The sequence below is a fragment of the Loxodonta africana genome, chromosome 22 (genome assembly GCF_030014295.1).
Source record: "Loxodonta africana isolate mLoxAfr1 chromosome 22, mLoxAfr1.hap2, whole genome shotgun sequence".
Lineage (NCBI taxonomy): Eukaryota > Metazoa > Chordata > Mammalia > Proboscidea > Elephantidae > Loxodonta > Loxodonta africana.
The window spans coordinates 17,299,875-17,323,920 of record NC_087363.1 but is presented as its reverse complement, the minus strand read 5'-3'; the positions used below and the strand labels follow the sequence as shown (position 1 = coordinate 17,323,920).

The following is a 24,046-nucleotide window of genomic DNA, read 5'->3' as shown; positions in this document are numbered from 1 at the left end:
TCCGGACATATTTCGCTGTACATTTTCATATTAATTGCACTTAACACAACGAACCTTTAGTTTGCAATGAGTTTTCATCCTCCACAGGCTGAGGCTTGTTTTTCATAAACCTGCTTTTAAGCGGCACGGGGACACCACACGTGGTCCGCAGAAAATTCACACAGAGAGGTGCAACAGTTGCAGTAGTAAACACAAAGATACATTTTCTGGGGGGACAAAAATCTGGTCATGGATAAAAGGATGTGCCTTTTCGGTTCTTCTCTGGCTGTTACAACAGGAACACGCTCTAAAACAATTAAGTTACATGCATAATGCTAAAAGAATGTGAGCAATCTTGTAACCAGCTTTAAACCATCTGCTTGATTTCTTTATGGGGGGAACACATATAGGAAAAGAGAATTCTCCTTTTGTTCCGTTACACAGAAATCTTTTGAAGCTTCCAAATACAGTTTGGTTTTGGTAAAAGTCTCCACTCCTCTGTTATTTTGACATGTAGTCACCCTAAACTATCCCTCATGCTTCCTCCAAAAGTCTCCACATGAATTATCTGAAGGACAACTGAAACCACTTACCAATATACATGTAAGGTTTTATTTTATATTCTATCTTCCATTTGGCATAAGCCTTTCGATGTGTGTTTTTTAAACCAGTGAAATATACAAATCACGCGAGACAGAAATATGTACATTAGAAGTCCAGAATAAAGGCCATAGAAGATATACATAGTATCTGAATGACAAGTAGTATATTTTACATTAAATAGTTTCTTTTAAAAGCTAGGATTGTTAAAATCAGCTCTCTTCACAAACATGAATCACTAAAAAGAAACAAAATCTGACTTAGCAAACAAAAAAATTACTTCATGGTTTTTGTATAATAAAAACCAAAAAAGTGACATTTTAGACTAATTAGTGCTTTTTAATTTCAAGATCTTTTGCTTGCAATTCAATGCAACTGAGGGGACGTGAATATCCTTGTGCAATAAATTAAGAGCCACAGATAGCTAAGGCGATGTGAATGCCACCAAGCCTACGAAAGCTGTGGGAGATGTACATCTTCCCAAACTTTGAGAACAATGTAAGTCTGAGATAAAAACACTCTTGATGGCAATTTTTGGAAAGAGGTGTCCTTGCTTAAAGAAATCAAACCAAACAACTAGCTATGTCTTTAGTGAACTGAATTTTGCTTAAACCATTGCTGTGAAGTTGATTCTGACTCATAGTGACCCTATAAGACAGAGCAGAACTTCCCCACAGGGTTTCCAAGGCTGTCATCTTTACAGAAGCGGACTGTCACATCTTTCTCCCACATAGCGGCTGGTGAGTTCAAACTGCCGACCTTTCGGTTAGCAGCCAAGCGCTTAACCATGCTGCCACCAGGGCTCCTTGGATTTTCCTTAGGGACTGTCAAACCTAACAGGTACCAGTTTCCACCCTGCAGAATGAACTATGTATGAAAAAAAGAAACATTTAACAATGCTTCTGAGTTTTGAATACTTGTAAATTTCCATGTCTCTGGTGAACAAATAATGCCCTCTCCGGAAAGTGTACAGAAATAGAGGTTGGAGAAAAAGGGGGTGGGCAGGGAGGAGCAAAGAAATTTTGAACTAACGTGCATTTCAGTGAGTCAGACCTTCAAGATCCCTCAGAAACAAGGCTGCTTCGTGGTGTTCAACGTACGATCACATCAGAGCTACAACCTAAGCTCAAGACTGAGAAAACTTCTGGCAAAAATCCCAATTGGATTGCAAGAAAGGACGATGATGTTCCAGACAGAGGAATAACCCAGAGTAATCTCTAAATCTAAATCACCGGCTGCACTGAGATATAATTATATTTATATTTATATTTATATATGTATATTTTATATATATATATATATATGTTATATACAAAAGACTTTGAGATATCAGGCACCATTAAACCACATTTCCCCCCTTATAATGCAACTGTTCAAGTACACTGGGAACAGTTTTAGGGTACACCTGCAGTATAACAGGAAAAGCTCGAGTGGATAGTCTAAACACAGGATCGTAACAGTGAAACGCTGCAACACCTCGTGAACTCCATCAGCCTCATAGTGTCAGTAAAACATGAAACCACTGCTCCTTAAAATAAATGTTTTGGCGGGGGGGGGAACCTATGAAGCGAACTGTTTCCCAAGCAGAGCTCCTAAGGTTTCATTTCCTCTCCTACAATCAAAGGGGACCCAGCAGAGCTGCCGTTTGGAAACGTGGCCAGCATCCCGGCACACGGAGGAATCAGAGAGGGCTTGGGGTCAAGTGCTGAGGGCGGGTTTCACTTTTCTCTCTGAAATAGGTTTTCTGCTCTAGTGCTGTGCTGAATGGCATGCAATTACCTTGGTTGTCTGGGCTACGCAACTGTGAGTGGAATTCATGTATCATTTTCATTATTATCATTTATTAACTAAGCATCCCTAGGTAAAATGACAGTATATTTTCTTTTATATTCAAGCCAACTTCTCTCCTGCAAACAAAAAGTCCAATACCCAGAATCACCTGGGTGAGGATCCTTTTCTGATGTGAAAATGTAATTCCTAAAACAGCTTCAAATCACTGTCTTAATAGAGGAGATTTAAGGTTGGGTTTTTTTGTTTGTTTAAATTTCTGGGGATTTTCCTCCCTACAATCCATGTTTCACCAGCTATTAGAACAGCACCACTTGCTAATGGAATATCTGAGAAGGATGAAATACGAGAGATCTTTTTTTCTCTGAGGGATAGGAGGCTTTTACTCCTACATTTTGAAGTACAATTTAAAAAAAAAAATGTAAAAAGCAGGTAGGCAGCCCCTGGGAAGGGGGTCTCATTTTATTTTTTTCTCAAGACCCCGCCATGGACCTTTCAACACTCACCAGGGCGTTCACAGTCCATCCGGGTCACTGAAGCTGAACCCTGCGTAGCTTTGTGCCGCCCTCTTCCGACCGGCTCCTACCCACCCCATATGACCCCTAGGTCCCCAGCTAAGTTAGGGCACGTGTTACTTCTCTCTGCCCCTCTACCATCAAAAGCAGTCTTGTACTACCTTTTAAAAGATCCACAAAATAAATACTTTTCTTGCTCCCCACCCTCCATTATTGCCAAATAATAACATTAATAATAAACCACATAGTTCTTAGATGGGAAGAGGAAAAAAAAAAAAAAAAAGGTTCCGGTTGCAATTGTTGGGGGAAAATCAATATTTAAAAACAAAAAACCAGCATCACTGTACTTTCTATAAATAAGTGGGTCCCGGGAGCGGGGCTGGGTGGCGGGGCGGGCAGTGGGTGCCCACTATTTGCACACGAACTGGTCCACAATCTCCGTACACTTCTTGCACTTGACGTAGCAGCACCAGTGGAACTTACAGTGGCAGCGCTCCGTCTGCACTGTCTTGAACTGGTCATACCCGCGGCCACAGCACATGAGCTCACAGCCATCCATGCCCTCGGACGTCTTGTTGCACAGGCGGCCCTGGGTGCCCAGCGAGCCAGTGCTCTCATTGCGCACGCAGTAGTCGGGGCTGGGGTCGATGTAAACCAGGTCCTGCGTGGTGGGCGAGTTGAAGCGGCTGTTGACCTGCACCAACTTGCCCCGGCTGTTGAGCCGCATAGCCGCAGCGCTGTCGTACTTCTCCTTCAGGGCATCACCCACCTTGCGGAAGTCTGCCAGCTGCAGCCAGCACGTCTTGAGGCTGCAGGAGCCGGACACCCCGTGGCACTTGCAGGCCACGTCGGCCAGGTTGTACACCGTCTGCAAGAAGACAGGGTCAGTCAGTGTACAAATTCCTGGGGGAAGCAGAGGCAAGCATGGATCACACAAACAAAGCTCTCCTTGATCTTCTAGATGCATCTGCGTTCACCAGCTCAATTACTGGCAAACCAGTTGCCATCAAGTCGATTCCAACTCATGGCTACCCCATATGGGTCAAAGTAGGTTTGTGCTCCTTAGAGTTTTCAATGGCTGATTTTTTAGAAGTAGATTGCCACGCCTTTCTATTGAGATGTCTCTCGGTGGACTCAAACCTTCAACCTTCTGCGTGGCAGCCAAGTGCATTTGCACCACCCAGGGACTCCAAATTAGGGCTGTATTATTTCTTCCTCATTCTCCACCACCAGAAGTCTTATGCTGCCTTCTTTAAAAGGTCTATAAAATAGTTTCTTGGTTCCCACTATTACATAATAATAATAATTAAAAACAACTACATAGTTGTTGGGAGCCCTGGTGGCGCTGTGGTTTAAGAGCTTGGCTGCTAACCAAAAGGTCAGCAGTTCAAATTCACCAGCCACTGGTTCTACTCCATCCTACAAGGTCGCTATGAGTCACAGTCAACTCAACAGTAATGGGTTTGGAACTAGTGCTTCAGTAGGAACAGGAAAAAAAGAAAATCATTCCAGTTGCTTCTTTTTTGCAGAGAAACAACAGTGTTGGCAGCAATTAATACATCTTCAATACTTGCCCCAGTGACCATTCACAATTTCTTACCTGCACAATTAATCCCCACAAGCAGCCTAGAAGGAAAGTGCTATTATCACGACCGTTTCACAAAGATGAAAACGAGGTCCAGAGAGGTGAGTGATTCATCTAACCTCAGGCAAGCAGGGGTGCCAGGACTTGAACCCTGGCAGCTGGACTACAAACTCATGCTTAGTACCCTGCCCAAGGGCACCTAGTTGTTAATCGGTGGGACTAAGAGGGAGTCCAGCACTGGTGGGATCTGGGTTCAAATCTTCTCTTACTATTAGTATTACTGCTGTGTGCCAGGTATTGTCATAAGGGCCCTGACACTCTTTATCTCATTTAATACTCTCAGCAACACTATGTCACAGACTGGATTACAAAGGGCCACATGGGACACAGAGAGGTCTGCATGGGTCACATGGCTGGACAAAGGTGGGGGTGGGGGTAGCTGATGTGGACCTCACTCCAGTTCCCTGCACAGCCCCCCACTGCTTAAGCCGAGAGCACCCACTCTGAAGCCAGGCATGGGTTCTATTCCTGATTCTACCCCTGAATTCAGGCAACTGGCTTTACCTCTCTGAGCCCCTGTTTTCTATCTTTAGAGGGGACCATGATGGTTACCAACCTCCCAGCATTGTCTTGAGCACAGAAAGAACTAAGGGATGTATGGAAAACACTTGGAACAAGGATGTGCTTAATAAAACACGCTAGTCTGATGGGGAAGTGGTTAAGTGCTCTGTGGCTAGCCAAAAAGTCGGTAGTTCGAACCTACCAGGCACTTCGCAGGAGAAAGATGTGGAAGTCTGCTTCCATGAGGATTACCGTCTTGGAAACCCTATGGGGCAGGCCTGCTCTGTCCTATAGGGTAGCTACGAGTAGGAATCCACTTGAGGGCAATGGGTTGGGTTTGCGTTTTAGACTTTCCCAGGATGGCAAGGGCATGGTGTCCTCATCCTGCCCCCTCCCACCCTGGTCACCTCGGGTTTCCCAGACGCAGTGCCCATGGGTCTGGCCCCAGAGCACTGTCCCCAGCAGTCTATTTATAGCTGAGTGCCCACAGTTTCTCGAGCCAGTGACCTTCTAGAATCAGTGTGGTGCTGACATGCTGGAGGAGCTTGTCAGGAACATGGAGTCCAGGTGAGTTAGAAGACCGTGTCCACCTGGAACAGCTACCTTCTTCCACCCAGGGATTCACAAGGGCTTTCTTAAAAGAGGTGCCACAGTGTACTCTCTTCAGCATAGTTTCAGGCACTCGCCTAGTCTGAAGAAGGGTTTCGCAAATGTATTTAACCTTTGCTCTCCTTTGAAGAAAATAAAAAGCTAATGCCCCGAGGAGATTCTAATACAATTTCCTGGCATGGAGTCCAGTTGCCCTCCCCCCACCCGCCATTATCCTGGGTAAAACTGTCTTCTATGTAACCTCACCTGCCAGGATCCAAGCTCAGTTCACTGGCTGATTATAAAATTGAATATTAAAAAAAAAAAAAAAAAAAACCTCAATTGTCATAGTCAATTGCAACTTATAGTGACCCTACAGGACAGAGCAGACCTGCCCCATAGGGTTTCCAAGGAGCAGCTGGTGGGTTCAAACTACTGACCTTTTGGTTAGCAGCCAAGCTCTTAACCACTATACAACCACATATATCTAAATATATCATCAATGTATATCATATATATACATACATATAACTCTTTTTAAAACTGCAGACATTAAATGAAATTATAACAGTAAAAATGCTTTTCAACTCCCCAAAATTCCCTCCCTCTTGCCACGTGGAAATCCCTTGACCCTCTTCCATTGATTGCCAAGCCTGCAATGATTTCCCTACGTGTCCTGTCCAGTCGATTCGGACTCATAGTGACCCTACAGGACAGAGTAGAACTGCCCCATAGGGTTTCCAAGGAGCAGCTCGTGGATTTGAACTGCTGACCTTTTGTTTAGCAGCCAAGCTCTTAACCACTGCGCCACCAGGGCTCCTCTCTATACAACAGAAGTCAAATAAGTCCCAAAGATGGGTGGGATGCGTGGGGTACAAAAGGGTCAGCCCTATCTCTGCACTGGCGTCACTTCTGGTCCATGGCGATGGGTACATCTTTTGCATGTGTAGAGAACTGTGCCTCTGGTGAGGGTGAGAGCAAGGCCTTATGGGAGAATGGCTGACAACCCCACCATGCAGCCGCACAGGGAGACGGTCCAGACATACTGCAGGTATCACGGCAGTGGGAAGGCAGGGAAAGGTGAGGCCATGCTCCCTCTGGGTTTGCAGATGGACAGAGTGGGGGCATAAGCAATTATGTGACCCCTCGGATTAGCGCTGGCAAAAATGTGCAGTTTCGTCCTCCCAAAAAGTTTACCATCAAGGGTGAGAAGAAAGAAGGTTAGCAGGAGTCATCTAGATAATCCAGGAGTTCTTCATGTCCTTTGCTTCACAATGTTTCATGATTAAATGATCATTATCAAGCACTTACTACTGGATGGTACTAAACTACTGTTGGACCTTAGGCTGGACCATATGAAACTGTCATCGTTTGGGTCAAAAACAGTCAAATACTGACAGTTTCATATGGTTCAACCTAATACGTGATCCCTTTTAGTCCTCACAATAACCCTGAGCGGTAGTCACTGCCATTTAATGAGGAAACTGAGGTTCAGAGATTAAAATGAAGAGACAAAGCTAGATATTAACCTAACCCCCCCCCAAAAAAACCAAACCCACTGCTGTCGAGTCCATTCTGACTTATAGCAACCCTATAGGTCAGAGCAGAACTGCCCCAAAGAGTTTCCAAGGTGTGCCTGGTGGATCTGAATGGCCGACCTTTTGGTTAACAGCCGGAGCACTTAACCACTACGCCACCAGGGTTTCCAGATATTAACCTAGATCTCTCTAATTCCAAAGCCTACACTGCTTCACTCCTCAGTTCCTGCCTCCCTGTGATGCACTGGTTTAATAAAAAAAAAAAGCAGCTTGGACTCATAACTACATCTACTCATTTTCTTCCACACCCATTACATGCTTCTCTAGGCCTCAGTTTCCCAATCTTTAAAATGAGGGTATGGGCCCAGAGGGTATGAAGGCTTCCCTCAGTCCTTCTATGTTTCACTTGGTGATTACCTTCCCTTTTCCTCACCCCAAAAGACTGAAGAGTGAAGCCTTCAACCAGAAAGTTCCTGGCACCTACCCTGGGTTCTGTGAAAAAATAATGGCCCTGGTTTTCGATGCTGCCAAAGTTAAGAAAAGCCTTCATCCCCTTCATTTTAAAGCAGCCATAAAGTGCCGTGTATTTAACCGCAGGAAAAAAATGGGTGTTTTAAAATATTGTGGAGAAGCTTTTCATATCCCCACCAGGGAAGGAAAGAGCGGGAACAGAAGGCTCATGGTGGCTGCGGGACGCTCCTCTCCCGGCACTTCTGGGGTACTCTCGTCTCTCCAGAGTTACCCTGCGACTGGCCTGAGGGTCACATCTATGAAATTCCATGATGCTAAAAATGCTGTAATTTTCCTAGAAACATCCTTTAAAAAAACACTCAGTCCCTCAGGTTAGTGATCTTATGCCTTAAGGAGAAGCAGGGAGGAAAAAGGGGAGAGGAGATAAGGTCTGAAAGCAGGGGTGAGGGCTCCTCATCTGGGCACCCACTGCAGTAATAACTCCCTCTCAGAGATTTACCCCCAGCCACATATACGTTCCCCAAGAAGGGAGAAAGTTAGTAAGAGTCTTATTTCTGAGTTTGCTGGTCTTCGGCACTGGGGACTAGTTACAAAGGCAGAGAAAGATCTCCCTTCTTGGCTAGCTGCTGGGACACCTTGGCTGGAGGGGGCCAAGGTGGGAGGATTCCTCCCCAGGAGGCCTTTCTCCAGTGTGGTCCTCTCCTGGGTGGCCTGTGGGTGGGTGGGGCTACTGAGGAAAGAGAAGAGGGGAGAGAGACAGCCACAGAGACAGGAGAGACAGGACAGGAGGAATGGAAGGACAGAATCAGGAAAAGAAAAACAGGGAGAGCCAGGGAAGAAGACAAAAAGGAGACACAGAGCGGGAGACAGAGAGAAACAGAGGCCAGACAGCGGGACAGAGGGATGTAGAGAGAGGAATAGGGAGGTGTGGAGTGACATGGGGTGGCTGGGAGGGCAAAGCCAGGGTGCAGAAGCACAGGGCAGTAGGAGGGCAGAGATGGGGTGGGGGCACTCACCCTGCGGCCCGCTTCATTGTTGTGCAGGTTCATAAGGATGCGGGCACTCTCGTAGGAGCCCTTGGCGTGGATGCGCTCCCGCTCTCGTGCGTCCACAAACTCCTTGGCGAAGCGGTAGCCGTAGTCAATGTTGTCGCCGCAGCCGCCCCATAGCCAGTCCCGCGGCAGGTCCTTGGGGCGCGCGGCGCGGCTGCAGCCGCAGGTGGACAGCTCGCCCTCGCGGCACGCCCGGCTCATGGCGTTCACCACCCCCGCGGCGCTCACCGCGTACGTGAAGGCCGTCTCCCGGCTGCCTGCGGGCAAGGAGGCAGGGTCACCGCGCGGCCCGCCCGCCCGCGCACCAGCCCTGGGCCCGCCTCGGTGTGCCTGCAACGCACACCTCTGGGCCCTTCTGGTGGCGGACAGAGAGAGGCCCCAACACACAGCAGCCCATGAGCCCTCCTGGGAGGCGCAGTCCCTGCGGGGGAGGAGGGCAAGGGAAATTCCCTACCACACTGCTGCCCCAGGGACCTCCTTGGGGAAACAAGGAGGGCTTCCAACACACACCTGGGCTGGGGGCCCACCTTGACAGGTAGCAAAAAGAGACCCAAAAAACGCACAGAAGCAACAAATAAAGGCGCATCAGATCACAGGTATCTTTGCTCTGACATTTCAGAGCCTAAGGCAGGATTCTCAACAGTCCTAGATGGGTTCTCTCGCTCAAACACGTGAAGACACTTGAAACTTCCTATTTCCAAAAATGCACAAGAGAGGAGTCTTTGAGGGACAACTCAGAATTTGGGTGAACTTCCTTACACTTATTTGAACACTGGGTATTATTTCATTTTTAATGACGGCCACAGAATTGGTGAGACTCAGAGCCTCTGAAAGTCTTGGGCCCGGATCTTACCCAGACACTGCCTGCCCCAGGCCACGCTGGCTTTACACTGGCTTTAGTCCTGCTGCCCCACTCTGCTTGGACAGTTGTAACCTTTTCTCTCCATCAAGCACACAAAGTCTGTCACATACAAGGGTCTTTACTCTCCAAGAGGACAGTTCTCCACTGTATCCTAGAGAATTATAAACAAAACTTGCCTCTTCTTAAATCCCAAGCTGATTGGCCTGATACTTCTCATTCAAGAATAAGAGTGTCTACTTTAAAATAGCCTGTTGCTCTTTAATACCACTTCTGCAATTCCCGACAGCCTTTGCCTCAAGTGTTAGAATGACTGCAAGAAGGAAAAAAGCACAATCTCGGGGAAAAGAAAAAAAGAAAAGTTTTCTCCTTCCCCCAAACATGTAAGGAATTTCTCTCTGTAAAGCAGTTATAGCAGCCTTATTTGTAAGAAAAAAAAAGGAGGCACGCAGAGACTACCTTAAATTTGGGGGCATTTCTACATGTAACAAGAAGCCCCTTAATCAAAAAAGTCGTACTGTGAGAGAGAAAGGGTTAACACCAAGGCAGCCAAAGCTGGGCCTGTGGGGTGGGGTGAGGGGGCCTCACTTTCCTCGACTGTAAAATAAGGGTATTGAACTGCATGCCTGGGATGCAAAGGCCCCTTCTGACACAGAAATCCCTGTACCAGAATCTGTTTCTCCTACTCTTACTTCAAAAGCTTGGGAACAATTATACTTTTGGTGATGGGGGAGGGGGAAGGAGACACCAGGCGCTTATGGACTCAGCCTTGACCAGAGGGTCATTCTCCAAGAGGACGGCAATGCCAAGGCAGTATCCAGCAGCACGCCTTTTCCTGGACTTCTGCTCCACACTTCAATCCACGGTTCCAGTTTACCACAGACCCACCCTCTCACATTTTAAGAATGAATAATTTGAGGAGTGTGCTGGTGGTTGGCAAGAGCATCCAGAAAGTTCCTGTGGGGCGTTACATCTATCTAGCTTGAATGAGAGAGGCAGAGAAAGTCGGGGGAGTGGAAAGAAATGAGGAGAGCAGACAGATTCTTGGGAGTTATTTGAGGATTAACACTGATAGTATAGAAAAAGCTGTGTCCCTGGCTGAGAGTCTTACAGAACCAAGAGGTTGTGGCTAAAGGAAGAGGAGATAAAGCCATCCTCTGGGGAAACAGGCAAATAAGACACTCTCCTTTGAGTACACAGAGCATAAAGGGGCTTTTATATAAAACGCAATGATGTTGCTTTTTTTTTTTTAAGTCTATCGTGAGCATTTCAGGTTTTTTTTTTTTTTTTTTTTTTTTTGCTTCAGAATACAAACCTGGTAGAAATCTCTGAACGAATTGGTTACTGCAGGGAAAATGTCAGTTTGAAAAGTACTCTTGTGTATACAGTCAGCCTGGCTGCAATATCACTAATTCAGTTAGGTCCCCCTCTGTGTAGAATCTACATCGACTTGGGACCTCACACCCCTAAAAAAAGTGCCTTTTTACATATCTTTTCACAGCATGGAAACAAAGAGAGACAGGACAAAAGCTGGAAGGAAAGGGTAGCATGATGAAAAATGAGAAAGTTTCCAGAATGAAGAGTGAGTGGGCCCTTCAAGCAGCGATTGTGCACAGTGCCTGCAAGGCAATGGGCAGCTTAGAAAAATGAGTTGTGACGGGGTGGGAGGTACCAGCCTGAGTTTCTCAGACACTGGCCCCATTACATAGTCAGCTTTGCACAGACAATAGTCACTCTCAATGTCCCTCATGAACTAAGTGCTTTTGGGTAGACACACACACACCTTTCAGCATCAAAGGGGTTTCAATTTTTCCTTAGCTCATTCTCAAACATACCCATAAGTGAGAAAATAAAAGTAAAGGGAACTTCCCCACTGTTGGGATTCGGTCTGTGTTTCTCTTCCATAAAGATATATCCTGGTTTTTCTTCTCTCTGCCACTCTTTTAAATAAAGAGATGGTCCCATCAGTGTCCCACCACGAAGGCACCCACAGCATCAGCTTTCAGCTCTGAAACACCAGGAGCTCGGGGAACCCTTGGCAAGGAGGATGCTGCAGGCATTCTCATCTTCCCAAGACATCAGCTGACTTGATGATAGGATCTGGGAGTGCTTCCTTGGAGGCCATCAGGAGGCAGCACACTCCCACCCACTTCCCATGAACCCAGACAGGAGGACTACCACAGCTGAGGACCAAGGAGCGTACTTGTAAGGGACGATTAAATACAGGCCTTTGCACCAAGGCCTGCTTGTTCCCCGAGGAAGCAAGCTCTTTGAATCTTGGACCGCATTTAAAATAAATCTCCAGGAGAACTCAATTTCACTTAGCAAATGATAGCTTATTCTGAACATTTTGGCCCCAAACAGGCTAAGTATGAAGACGAGAAGAGGATCCTAAATCAAAGCTGTGTTCAAATGACTGCACAGAAATATAGTCTCAATTGCTGTTTTCCCTCCTGGTTACCATCAGAGGTGTATGATTTTTGCTAAGTCGTACAAATGCGGAAGAGGGAGTCCCAGAGTTTGAGAAGGAGGCAGTTTAGGGGCAATGTATAAGGCCGGGATGAAGGGGGGAAAGCTGACAACTCACCACTCTGATATAACTAAAAGTTCTTAGCTTACTCACAATATCAAAAAGCAGGAAAGTTAACCCTCCACCACACCCCCAGTTAACTACATACAGGGCCCATATTCGGGAAAACGTCTGTGTTTCTGAAGCTCAACTCCTAGATTCAGATCCCAGTACATACATTAGCACATTTTAATCATTAACAGAAAGGACAAAGCCCTATGAAACTTTGCAGGCTGAGGCTGCAGACCATGTTCCCATTCAATTAGAGAAACGGCTTCCAGTCCCGTATTATTTTAGTTTATGAAGCCGCTTGGCTCAGACATCCTCTGACAACTCTTTTTTGTTCTCAATGAATGAACTTTTCAGGTTTCTTAAAAAAGCATTTTATCCATCCGTGATGGATACTGAGCCAACTTTTTATCTGCAGTCATTATAAACAGTTAATTGCTTTGATAAATTGCTTCTTTTTTTAGAAGTCACAGCAGTCATATTAATTATAAGGGCTTGTTTGCATAAAAGTAAAGAGACCTAAAATATTCACACTAGAAAACACACACAGGACCACATCCACCATATAGTATGGTATCCCATAGTATTAAACCAAACCAGAGGCAAACTAATTTTTCAAAATCGTTGCCTTTATCCCAGTTTTAATGCTCTCACCTCCCTGAAACAAGTAACAACTTCAAAGCTACTTAAAATCAAGAATTGTACTGTGAGCCATATGTTAAAAGAAAAAAAAAATTAAGTTTCGAGATTGAGATCCCTCTCCTATGCTTTTGTATCAACTACCAATATCAAAAATGTAAATTATATCACTTCTAATTAAAATTACTTTGGAACTAAAAATAAAGGTTTTAAGGTGTGTATCTCTTTAGTCTCAGGAAATGTCTATGCTAAGAAAATTAAACTCCTTTCACTTCCAACATATTCGGTGTTCTGAAAGATGATAATTTTCAGCTTGATGTTTGGGCCACTGGAATAGCGGCTTAAGAAATTTCAGAAAGTCAAAAGATTTTGAAGTTTAAAAGAGTATAAATGACTCAGCCACTTCTGAGACACCAACATAAGTGTTCTGCTTCTATTTGAAACACAATGCTGTTTACAGAAATTAAGTGCTCAGAGAAATGAAGGTGTCTGTGAGTCAGCTCTCTTGATTTAGTTAAAGAAAACCAAAACTTATAATCAGGTGTGGGGACCAGAATTAACACCAATAGCAATAATGACAAAAATCCCCAAATCTATCACTCAAGGTGGAAGGGACTCTCAAAATCAAGTATGAAAGTAAACACTACAGAATTTTTCCAGGAGAAAAGTATGTATAAAAAAAAAAGTATGTATACATTCATGTAAACATATACATACACATATATATGTATGTACACAATTTTTTGTAATGTTAAATGGTTTCCTACCTATCTGCATAACCCTGCCAAAAACGGAGGTGTTATCCACGGTGCTGCAGTTCCACCTTCGATGCCGGAATTGATACTGGCATTCTTTGATGCCTGTCTTCGCGCCTTCTCCAATGTACTGCATGTGGTCCTGATACAAGTGGCACAGTTTCTTCTGTCCTTGAGAAAGTCCTGCCAGCTGGCTGCAGAGAGGCTGCGCTCCTATGATATATACTTCTGACATCTGAACAGGGTTATTCATACCTAGCGACCTGGAAAGGGGGGGGGGGAGATATACATTGAAGATTTACGTGAACTCTTGAGGTGGGCCCCTGAGCCATGTCAGCAATACATGGTTTTAAGTACACAGATGCTTTCTCTCCCCTACTTGTCTTCATGACAAAGTATGAGGAGAGCTTTATAAAACTCCTCTGTTTAAACTCCACTGAGAAAACGGAGGTATTGTGCAGTCCCCATCCCGCCATCTGGCTCCTTGGTTAGGGCTTTCACTCCCTGTTACCATATACCTGAACCAATATTTCCAAAATCTACTCAGAGAAGGGGGAATGGCAATTTCAGGGACAGGCCTCTGGCATTGGAGAAAGTGACTCACTTTGTCCCGTAAATTGGACTGATCTGCCTTGAAAACGTACAAATGCCAAAAGTAGACACGATCCGACACGGCTAGAAGATAGCAGTTGCTTTTGACTGGTGGGAGAACAGAGGGACAAGTATGTAGACTGGTGAAAATTCACCATGTTTCTGGACGTTTTAAAAGGGTTCCTTATGTGATTGTTAAGGACCCAAAACAGGGGATCCAGTGAATAGAAGTCACGACAGTCAGAAAAAAATGCTGTTCATTTACAGGGCAAAAATATCCAGAACACCATCAAAAATAATCGTCCGGATATATTACAGTCTATCTAGAAAGCACATAGCAAAAAGAAACCCGCAGTTAGGGACATGGGACTACTTTAAGTTAACTTTCCTTTGATCAAATTTCAAGTCCAAATACTTCCCCACTTAGAGTTGAGCTGTTTTCCTAGAACCCTGCCTACTTCAGACCCAGTAGACTAATAACCTCAAGTGACAGAAAATAAAAGGTGGAACTCACTTTTACTACCCGTAGGTGGCACAAAGTAAATTTTATAGATAGCTTTACAATTATTAAAGAAGTGAATTTCTGTTCCTATATGATGTACTGCAAGTACACATCCGAACAAGGGCCTCAGAGAAAAAGGCCTAGATTTATGTTTCAACTCCCTAAGGAGCTAAGATAAGCATTATCATAGGAGCAAATTAAAAGAAATTTCTTACATACATATATCTGTCCATATAGATACATAAAAACTGGTTTTTTTAAATATAGATACATATGATAAATGTATCCTGAACTCACTATTTTGCTTTAAATATTCCAGCATCATACAAAGGAATCTTAAAAAAAAAAAAAAAGAAGAAGAAGATTCACATATAGTGAACTTACCACCAAGAATTGGCTTCTATTACAACCTGGGCGACGGAGAACAATATGGCCAAAGCCATTAGAAAGAACTTGGAAGACATTGCACTGCCAGCCATTCCCAAAGCAACTCCTGGGCTTAATATTGCAATCGACTTCTGGAGAGGGAAGAAAGCAGCAGATGTTTATTGCCTCTCAGATAATTCTCAAGGATACAAGTTTAAACAACGGAAGCATCCGGGTCTCTTAAGTTTACTGTTGATTGACTGCGCTTCTCCTCCGTGAGTTTTTTGATGGCAAGATATAGGCAGTTTCTTTTTCCAAATTAATCCACCCACGCAACCTCACCAGGAAATCTGATTTTGCTGGGATCCTGAGCGCGGGGCACGTCAGCGATTACAAACATGTCTCAATGTTGTCGAGTCAAAGCCCCGGTGCCAGGCGCTGCCTCCTTCCTGCTCGCTGGCGTCCCGCACCCCCTCGCTCCCCTCTAGTTCGCGCTGCACTCGGTCCCTGCTAGGGAATTCACTCGGGAGCCCGCTGCCACCCTCGTCCTCTCCCCGACCTGGGCCGAGCAACAAGTGGAGCCGGAATTAATTCCATGGGCAAGAGGAGCGCGGAAGGCGAGTGGAGCGCGCCGCTGCTGCGGAGGAGGCGGGGTGGCCGGCGCGGGGTGGGGGGTGGGGGCAGGACGCGGGAGGGAAGGGCAGGGGGTGGGGGGCGAGGCCCCGGGGACCGGCGCTCCAGAGAGCCCAGCTGGGATATGCAGCTCCGAATCCGAATTAACATCGTATGTTTCATAATCAGTTTACGGGCCGATTTGGGAGAAGCCACTTCCAGATGGGGAAAGGCAGTCCAGGTTTCCTTTAGGAAGCGCTCCCACCAGATTGGGGCGGGGAGAAGGAGTTGGGGGCACCGGGGGTACTGAGGAGAGAGAGAGGTCCACTCTCCCAACAAAAGAAACGAGAATCCAGTGTCCCCTCCCCTGCCTGAGGTCTCCGCTGGGTGCAGCCCACGGAAGGGACAGCATCCTAGAAAAAAGAAGGGGGGTCTGGGCCCCGCTGTCCTCGGAGAGGATCCCTTCCCTGGCCCCAAGACTCACCCCCGCAACCCTTGATTTTTCGCTATCCCGCCTCCACCCATGTCTGGCAGCGGCTGCCAAGGGAGAGGACTGGGAGCCAAGGAGACTTCAATTTCCTTTGGTCCTAGCCTGGGGGTGTCGGCTACTTCGCCATTTCGGCATAGTGAACCTGGGCTTGGGAAACTTTCACCCTGCCCTTCATCCAGGCCTCTGCAGCCCTATGTAGACTAGGTCTGATCTGTTCCGAAAGCTGGGGGTGCAGGGCGAGGCCAAGGCTGGTGCTGGTGAGTCCCTGGCAGAGCCAGCCTTTTGCTAGCTCCAGTGCCACGGCTGAGCCCCTGAAGTCCAGCGCGCAGAGGGCCCTGGCACCGAAGGTTCACATCATGAAGAATTTCAGGGGCAGGAGGCAGCCTTGGAAGCTTCCGCCGCCCTTTCGTTCCCACTGGTGACTTCTCCACCTGTAGGCGGCCAAGGCACGAGACAGCGGTGGGCGCGGGTGGGAGAAGCGGGTTTCCAAAATCCGCTTTTACATCTCTCATAAGGGTAACCCGGCCGCGCCGCGCCGCGCCGCCTGCAGTATCGGAGAGAGCCCTTTCCTCAGCAAAGGAAAGGTGAGCCTCCTCCAGGCGACCAGCGGAAGGGCCCAGGCTGGAATCTGCGCGGTGGCAGAGATTAAGAGGACAGAGGCGGCTGTGGAAACACGAAGAGGCTCAGGAGAACGCCGCGGCTTTTCCCTGGGAGCCGCCCCTCACGGGTCCCTTTGGCACAGACACCTCGGAGAGGAAATGCTTATGTGGTCCCCAGCGCCCGCTAACCAGGGCTCCGCGCCCGCGGCCCACTCGTTCCCAAAGCGCCGCAAAGCGAGGGGCTCATCCCGGAGAGTAGAAATCTGGGGTATCCCCAGTTTAGGAGAGCGAAGGCATAGTCTCCTTCCCCACCCCCGCCCAAAGTGTCAAGTTTCCTTCCCGGGAGGGGGTGGGCTGCTGGATCAGTCACTCTGCAAGGCCCAGACTACACTGTCGACTCTCCCCAAAGGCGGCCGAAGCAGCACGGGCGCGCACACGCTCATGCACACTCCTGCACATTCACACACTCACGCGCGTGCACACACACGCTCCGACGCGCTTCCGAGTCGGTGGGCCGAATCGCTGCGGGCCGCGCGCACTTTTCTAGCTTCCCGACAGGCGGGGTGCGCGGGGCGGGGCGCGCGCAGCCGAGAAATTGATAACAGATTCGGCGGATTACAGCGGATCTCTTTGTTAGAAGCAAAGCCACACAAACCGAACTCACTCCCGGCCCGATGCCCCCAAGGAGAGTCCACCGGTTCCCAGAGCCAGTGCCAAGTGGGAGAGGGGCCATCCGGTCTCCGCGACTTGGGTGCCCCCAGCTCCAGGCTGGGAAGAGGCCGGGGGTGATCCAAAGGAGATAGGGCAGGAAAGCCTTGGGAATCGTTCTCCACTTAACCCCGAATGCGCTGGCCGGGAAACCCCTTGGCCCTCTTCCGGCCCCAACCTCCCGCGTAACCCCCTCCCCCCCAATAAAAGGCCCTGCAAGGTCGGAAAATTCAAAGAACCCACAGCGAACTGATAAATAATAATACAAATACCGCCTCTGTAGGGGTAAGCACCCTCGCCTGTTCACCGAGAGATCTGATGCGAAAACAGCACGAAAAGAAACCTCTCGGCAAACCGGCACACCGGCGGTAAAACAAAAACTTCTGGGCAGAAGGTGTTTCCCAAAGAACAGGCTAAATGTTTTCTAACACTTTTGGGGCCCAGGGAAGCCGGAGTTTGTTCCTAGTGTACGATGGGGTTCAAGTGCACGGGAGGGGCGAGGTGGGGGCTGGGCGTTCGCCAGCCTTGTTCCCAACCCAGAACAGCCAAACGTTTGTGGCCCCCTAGTCTCTCTCCCGCTGGATTAATGGTACTCCCAGTCCTTCTCTATCAACTGGGTAGAGAGCGGTGGAAGGAGAGGAGACCATCACTCTGGTCAGAGGACGGTGGGGGCGGGGGGGACGGAGCATCAGGACTCACACAAACCCTTGCAGCACCCGAGTCTTCCGAGATGTCCCCTAAAAACAAATGATGCAAAGGCCGGCGAAGATCCTCCATCCCTCGGCCACTGGCTCTGCCACCTTCCATGTGGACACCCCCTACCACTAAGCTCAAAGAGCCCAGGACCTCGCAAACCGAGGGGAGTGGAAGAAGATGAGGGCAGTCAAGTAGGTGGAAGGAAGGAGTTTGACCTGAGCTCGCGATGGCGAAAAGGAGGATGGGAAACTCTAGGAAGAATCTTCGCTTTTGGTGGAAACGAAATGGTTTTCCTCACTCTGATCTACCGAAAGTAGGGAAAGAGCTGGAGAAACTTGCGGGAGAAAGCCTATGTTGCAGTTACAAATTCAGGATCTCCAGCCCCGGGGAATGCGGAGATTGGGGGGCAAAGAGACACTTAAGGATGCACAGCACTAGGCCTAGGCCAGTAGGAGGTCTGTTTTGGGGGAGCAGACAAAGGAGCTGGCATTCCCAGCGCCGCTCACCTGGGTGCAGGAAATCCGTGACCGCCCCACGTCGCCAGGATGTGCCCCAGTAACAGGGGGTGGGGACGCAAGGGGTGGGGGGAGAAGGCGGTATCCGAAGAGAGAGCGCGGAGGGAGCTCCATGAACCCCAATCGGTGTAATGGTAGGTGGCCAGTCTCCGGTCACCCCGGACTCAGGGCCTGAAACAGGAAAGCTCTGGGGGAAGAATGGCCTGGTTCCCTTCTGTTCCTTGCAGGTCGACTGCCTAGACTCCGTGGGATCCCCCCACCCCCACCCCAACCATGTCACTTAAACCTTCTCACACTGGACGCCTAACTCTCCACACAGGCTCAGCTCTGTTCAGAGGTAGAGCAGAGTGCCCATGGATGGAGAAACAAAATTTAAAGAGTACTTCAACCCCTACTTTTTAATAGACAAGAAACTGAGACCCAGAGAGTGAAATTCACTCTTGTGGAGAGAGCGCCAGGGCCAGACAGGAGTCATCCTGGGGTGATAACTCCGGTTCCTAAGGAAGGGAGAAGAGGCAGCAACCCTCCATCCAGTTGCACAAGCCTCATTTGTTGGGTCGGACCCACGACCACTTCCGTGCGGCGGTGCAGCTTGTCCTCTGGGGGCTTGCCGAGGGGCCCAGTTGGGAGAGTGGGGCCTAGTGGTGTGGAGGGTCGAAGGAAGCCAGAGGTGGGAAGGAGAACCGAGCAGCTGCGGTCATCACCAAGGAACAGAGACTCGGAGGTGTCCTACCTCGAGGCGTCCAACAGGGGGCAGCCGGCACCGCACAGCGGTGGAAGAAAAAGCAGCCAGAACAGACCAGGGCCCCGCGCTCAGGGTAATAACCCCTTAAGCACCGGGGTGCACCGGCGAGGGGAGGGGAAGGCAAGGAACTCCCAGGTCGTTTGGGGAGGGTCCTCCTTTCGGGGAGAAGGGGGTGGGCCTAAAAAGCTAGTTTGCCCAGAAAACCAGAAAAACTGATCCTTTACACCCCTCCCCCACAGGGCACGGGTGCACACAGTCGGACACACTTATATTCGACTGCCCCTCCGTCGCAGTACGTTCCCAGCATTGCCCCGGTGAAAGTTGCCTAGCAGAGGCTGTCTAGAAGCCAAAGCTCCGCATCTGGCTGGTTCAGCAGCGACTGTACGAATGTCTGCAGGAGGGCAGGCGCTGAGAAGGTGCGATCTTGCCACAGGCCCCGAGTTACTTCCAAACAGCAAGATGTCCATTTAAAGAAAGACGAGAGCGAAGGGGCCCCGACGCCAGACAGGGATTGGGAAGCAGAACTGGGCCGCGGGGATTCCAGGTCTTTTTGTCGTTTTGTTTTACCTTTTTTCGTGGAAGGGATGTTTTGTTTGCTTTTAGGAAACATTTTAATCCCAACTCTAACGTTATTCTCTAGGAAAATGAAAATAGGGGAGGTCAAGGAATATGGAAAAAAAGAACCGAGGCTTGGAGGATAGAGAGATGAAAAGTTGTTTGGAAAATAGCAATTCACATTGCAGGAAGAAAGGTTAACTTTTTGTAAAAGTGAACTCTCAGTGACCTTCGGAGTGTGTGACTCGGCTTTAACATACAACTGACAATTAAAACAAACACGAGTTCACAAACTGGCCCCCACCCGCTCTCCCAAATGTCTCCAAAGGACAAGGCAGACGCCGCGCAGGGGGCCGGGGTGCTCTCTCCTGGCGGACAGGACGAGAGCCACTGCCACCACCTCCGCTGCAAAGAGCCTGAGCTCACCCAGAGGCGGCTAATAATGCTAATAACGCGACCCCGATCCCCGCGCCGGGGTGCGTGCTGGCCCCCAGCCAGGCACTCTTAAAGCAGCAGGGTCCTGCAGCGCTCCGGCTCCCGGACCCGCGACGAGCCGCTGTCGGGCCTGGGCTGGGATGAAGGTGGGTGCTGCTCAGGGGTAGCCGGCCCCTAGTCCGGCTGCTAGCTCTCTCAGCAGAGGAGTTCCCTTCCTCTTTCCAAGCCCCGGCCACACACCCTCTTGATTACTGCGCAGTGGACGCTCGGTAAATATTTGTTGAATTGAATCATTATCCTGTTACTGAAATATACATAGTAAATTACACTCGTGGTTCTCAGGGTAGAAGGAACGGCGCTCAGTTTTTTTCTGTCGCTCTCCCCCCACTTTTTCTCAGGATGAATTTGCTCCAAAGTTTGAAAGGTTTGCGGAACGGTTGGTGGGACGGGAAGAGATCTCCCAGGACACAGAGGCAGTGCGCGCGGGGTGGGAGGCGAAAGAATAGGGGTCCCTGCCAGCGACGCGGGAGTTCCAGCCTTTTCAAGGCGGTCGGAGAAATGGAGGGATAGGAAGAGGTGAGGAAATTCAGCTAACTTCCAAAAGGAAAAAAAAAAGCACAGGAAAAAAAAGTGTCGAGCGTCGGCGGAGCACTGAACACCTACCTTCATGGCGAGGGGGAGGGGGTACGGGGAGGAAGTCGCCACCCGAGCGAGGGCAGCCGAGGAATCCGAGTGGAGCGACGGGGTTAAGCCTGGGGGGACGATCGGGCGCAGGACGTAGGGCTCCTCCCGGACGCTTCGGGCGGGCGCAGGGTACGAAATCTGAATTGGGCACTGGAACCCGGGCCTGGGCGCCCGAGCCGGGGCAGCGCTGAGGTGCGCCCGGGAGCAGAGGGGGCGCAGACGCTTGCGATCCGGCCGCAGGAGCAGGGCCCGGAGGCGCACGGAGTGAGCCGCGGGTCTGGGGAGGGCTCGCAGGCGACTGTTCCGCGGCGAGGCGCTCCCTCTCCAACGTCCATCAGCGACGGCGGTAATTAGGACTTTCCAACCCCAAATGTGGGCGTGATTGTGCAGAAGACTTTACAACAAATAAAAAAAAAAATTCTTCACAAGAGGGTGAAAAAAATGCCCCACTATTCCACTCTGGCCTGGGGCGGCGGCGGGGGAGGGGGAAGTGATCCGTGCGCCCAGGTGCCCCCAGTTCATTCACACCATGGATTCTGCAAACTCCCGGCGGCTCACGCCTCCCGAGCTTCAGCTCCTCCTCTCCGCGTCTGTGGCCGAAAAGTCTGCTTCCAGGCGTTGATCCTGCGGCCGCGAGTGAGTGTGTGGACGTCTGTGTACACACACAGCCACACACACACCCCCACTGCAGCTTTGGGGCCACCGAACAATCAGGCGCGCATGCCTTTTTCTCCGGGAGATGCCGCTGAAAACGCACAAGTCGCCATCGGAGCTGCAAGAGTCAACGCCAACTTTTGTCCTTTCATTTTGGGGTTTGGCAAAAAGGGGGCGTAAAATGGGTGGAAGTCGCCCCCGGATGTTTTGCCGCGCGGTGGGTTCCGAGGGACGCTGGGCGATTGCCCCAGGGGAGACGCTGGCTCCCCCCCCTCCCCGCCCCCTCCTTTCTCTTTGCGGATTAATCCCCCTCTTTTCCCCGCCTTTCTAGGGCGAAGGGCGAAGAGGAGCCAGGGCACCGCGAGCGCGGGGCTGGGGAGGGGCGAGGGCTCGGAGCTCCGCGGCTGTGGCTCAGCTCCGGCGGTCCATGGCCGGCGCGACTGCCCACCTCCTCGCTTGGCGCCGGGGCCCGAGGGGCGGGAGAACGAGCGAGCGAGCGGGCGGGCGGGCTGGCGGGCGGTCCCGGGCACGGTGGCGGCGGCGAGGGGAGCTCGCTCGGCAGATGCCGCACGGAACCGGACTCTGGGCGGCGGAGGCGGCGCCTTGGAGTTTGCAGCAACCTTCCACGAGATCCGGTGCCCCGCAGACAGACAGACCGACAGCGAGGACCACGTCCCCCACCCACCCACCCACCCCCCGGCCCTTCTGGCCAACTGCCGCGCTCTCTCCCTCCCTCTCTCCGGGCTCCTCTTTCCCCTGGTGTTCTCAGAAAATGTGTGTGTGTGTGTGTGTGTGTTTTTTAAGTTGCCGTACGAAAGGCGGCTAGAAAGTGAAGGAAGGGGGGGAAGAAAAAAAAAACCCAGTCAACTTCGCCTATACGCATGCGTCTTGAGGCCGGCCTATGACAAACTCCGCAGGATTTTAAAGCCGTACAACCGGCTTGTGGGGGGGTGCTGGGGGGGTGCCGGCGGGCGGGGTGCACGCCCCCTTGGACCCTCTTCTCTGGGCTCCCCATCCCCCAGGCATCTGCGGAGAGAAAGAGGTCCGCTACGTAGCGGCTGCCTGCCCGCCACGCCGCCGCCTGCGCCCCTTCCAAAGCTGCCGACTCACAGAAGTCTGAACCCCAACTTCTCGGGCGGATCTCTTGGCTTGCCTGTCCCAAGCCGTTCGCACTGGGTCAGCACGAGGACTTCTGCCTAGACGTGGAATCCCGGGGGAACCTCTCCATTCTTCCCCCTGGAGAAGGGTCCCTGAGCCCCGCCCCGGGACTGGGGGATGGGGTAGGCGTTTGGGTACTGGGGTGCGCAATTGCACAGCCAGCTCCGACCCAGCGTATCCAGGCGCTACGCGTGGTCCTGTCGTACGGATCTCGGCGGGTGCGCTCAGTGAGAAGCCTGGAAAGTCTGACAAAAGCGGGATACGGGCGGGCACTGGAACTTCCAGACGCATCAGGCCAGAAGAGTTTCGATTGTTGGGAGCCCAACGGGGCCGGTGTGGAGGTGGTGCGCCACCCCCAAACACTGCCTTACGCTGGAGCAAAATTTTTGTTCTTGATTCTCCTCACCACCCCCCCGCCGCCAGCCGTCTGACATGGAAGCCCCTCATGCCCAGGAGATTCAACTTCTGCCGCCCATCTGGCACGCACTTGACCTTAAGGCACAAAATCTGTGGCTTGGGTATTTGGGAGTGGTGGTTGTTTTGTCGTCCCCCCCCCCCATCAGCCCCGCAGCTGACGACCACAGGGTGCTAGAGGAGAAGCTCCTTCAGCACTGTCCTGCCCCCCCCAACCCCTTCGAGATCCTTACCTGCCCCCGCCGAGTGGACCCCTTCCCAGCCCTGGCCTCCTTCCCTGGGTACACCCAAAAAGCAGTGTGGACTTCCCTGAGCTGCAAGAGATGTCCCTGCGCCGTCTGGCCTAGCTTTCTTTGCCAGGGATGCGCGCAGCCTTAAAGAAAAGGAACCCAAGGTCCCGAAGTTCCCCTTTGGGCATCCCGCCCCCCCTCACTTCCTGAGTCTCCCTTCTCCTAACCCTGGATAGGCCTTGACCACTTAGGGCCAGTGGGCTCCAGCCTGGAGGCTCCAGCCTGAGATTCTGCTGGCCACATGGGTGTGCACAAACCCCTGGGTGGGTTCCACAGAATCCCACTTGAATGCAGCCATCCTGAGAGGTGGCACGAAGTGAGTTAGCTGTGAATGGAGTCCCCAAAGGTGCTGCGATCACCCTGCACTGGAGTGCCAGGGCCGAGGCAGTTCACCTAGATGAGCACGTTGCTGCAGAGGGATCGGTAACCTGAGAATTTGCTCTACCCATACAGCCAGGCCAGAAACACAGCTACTCAACCACAGATCTGTTTTTTTTAATTGCTATATTCTGAATTATCTGGAT

General features: G+C 50.3%; 1 protein-coding gene across 2 annotated transcripts; it reads right to left on the bottom strand.

The window, feature by feature from the left end:
- Window positions 1–568: 568 nt before the first annotated feature.
- On the bottom strand, window positions 569–23,594 carry WNT5A (Wnt family member 5A). Of its 2 annotated transcripts, none has more exons than XM_023547619.2 (5): window positions 23,466–23,594; window positions 14,986–15,119; window positions 13,521–13,771; window positions 8,642–8,934; window positions 569–3,750 (listed from the first exon to the last, which is right to left on the bottom strand). In XM_023547619.2, the coding sequence occupies exons 2-5, from the start codon at window positions 15,078–15,080 to the stop codon at window positions 3,292–3,294; spliced, it is 1,098 nt and encodes a 365-aa protein (XP_023403387.1). In that variant the 5' UTR covers window positions 15,081–15,119; window positions 23,466–23,594; the 3' UTR covers window positions 569–3,291. The 2 variants fall into 2 exon arrangements, with proteins under 2 accessions (XP_023403387.1, XP_010588039.1); XM_010589737.3 differs by lacking the exon at window positions 23,466–23,594 and adding an exon at window positions 20,986–21,222.
- Window positions 23,595–24,046: the final 452 nt, after the last annotated feature.

Bases quoted from the DNA above. Each gene is read 5' to 3' on its own strand.
- WNT5A (XM_010589737.3), bottom strand. The intron at 13,772-14,985 runs GTAAGTTCACTA...CCCCCTTTCCAG, and splicing joins ATAGAAGCCAATTCTTGGTG to GTCGCTAGGTATGAATAACC. The intron at 3,751-8,641 runs GTGAGTGCCCCC...GTCTTCTTGCAG, and splicing joins ACAATGAAGCGGGCCGCAGG to ACGGTGTACAACCTGGCCGA.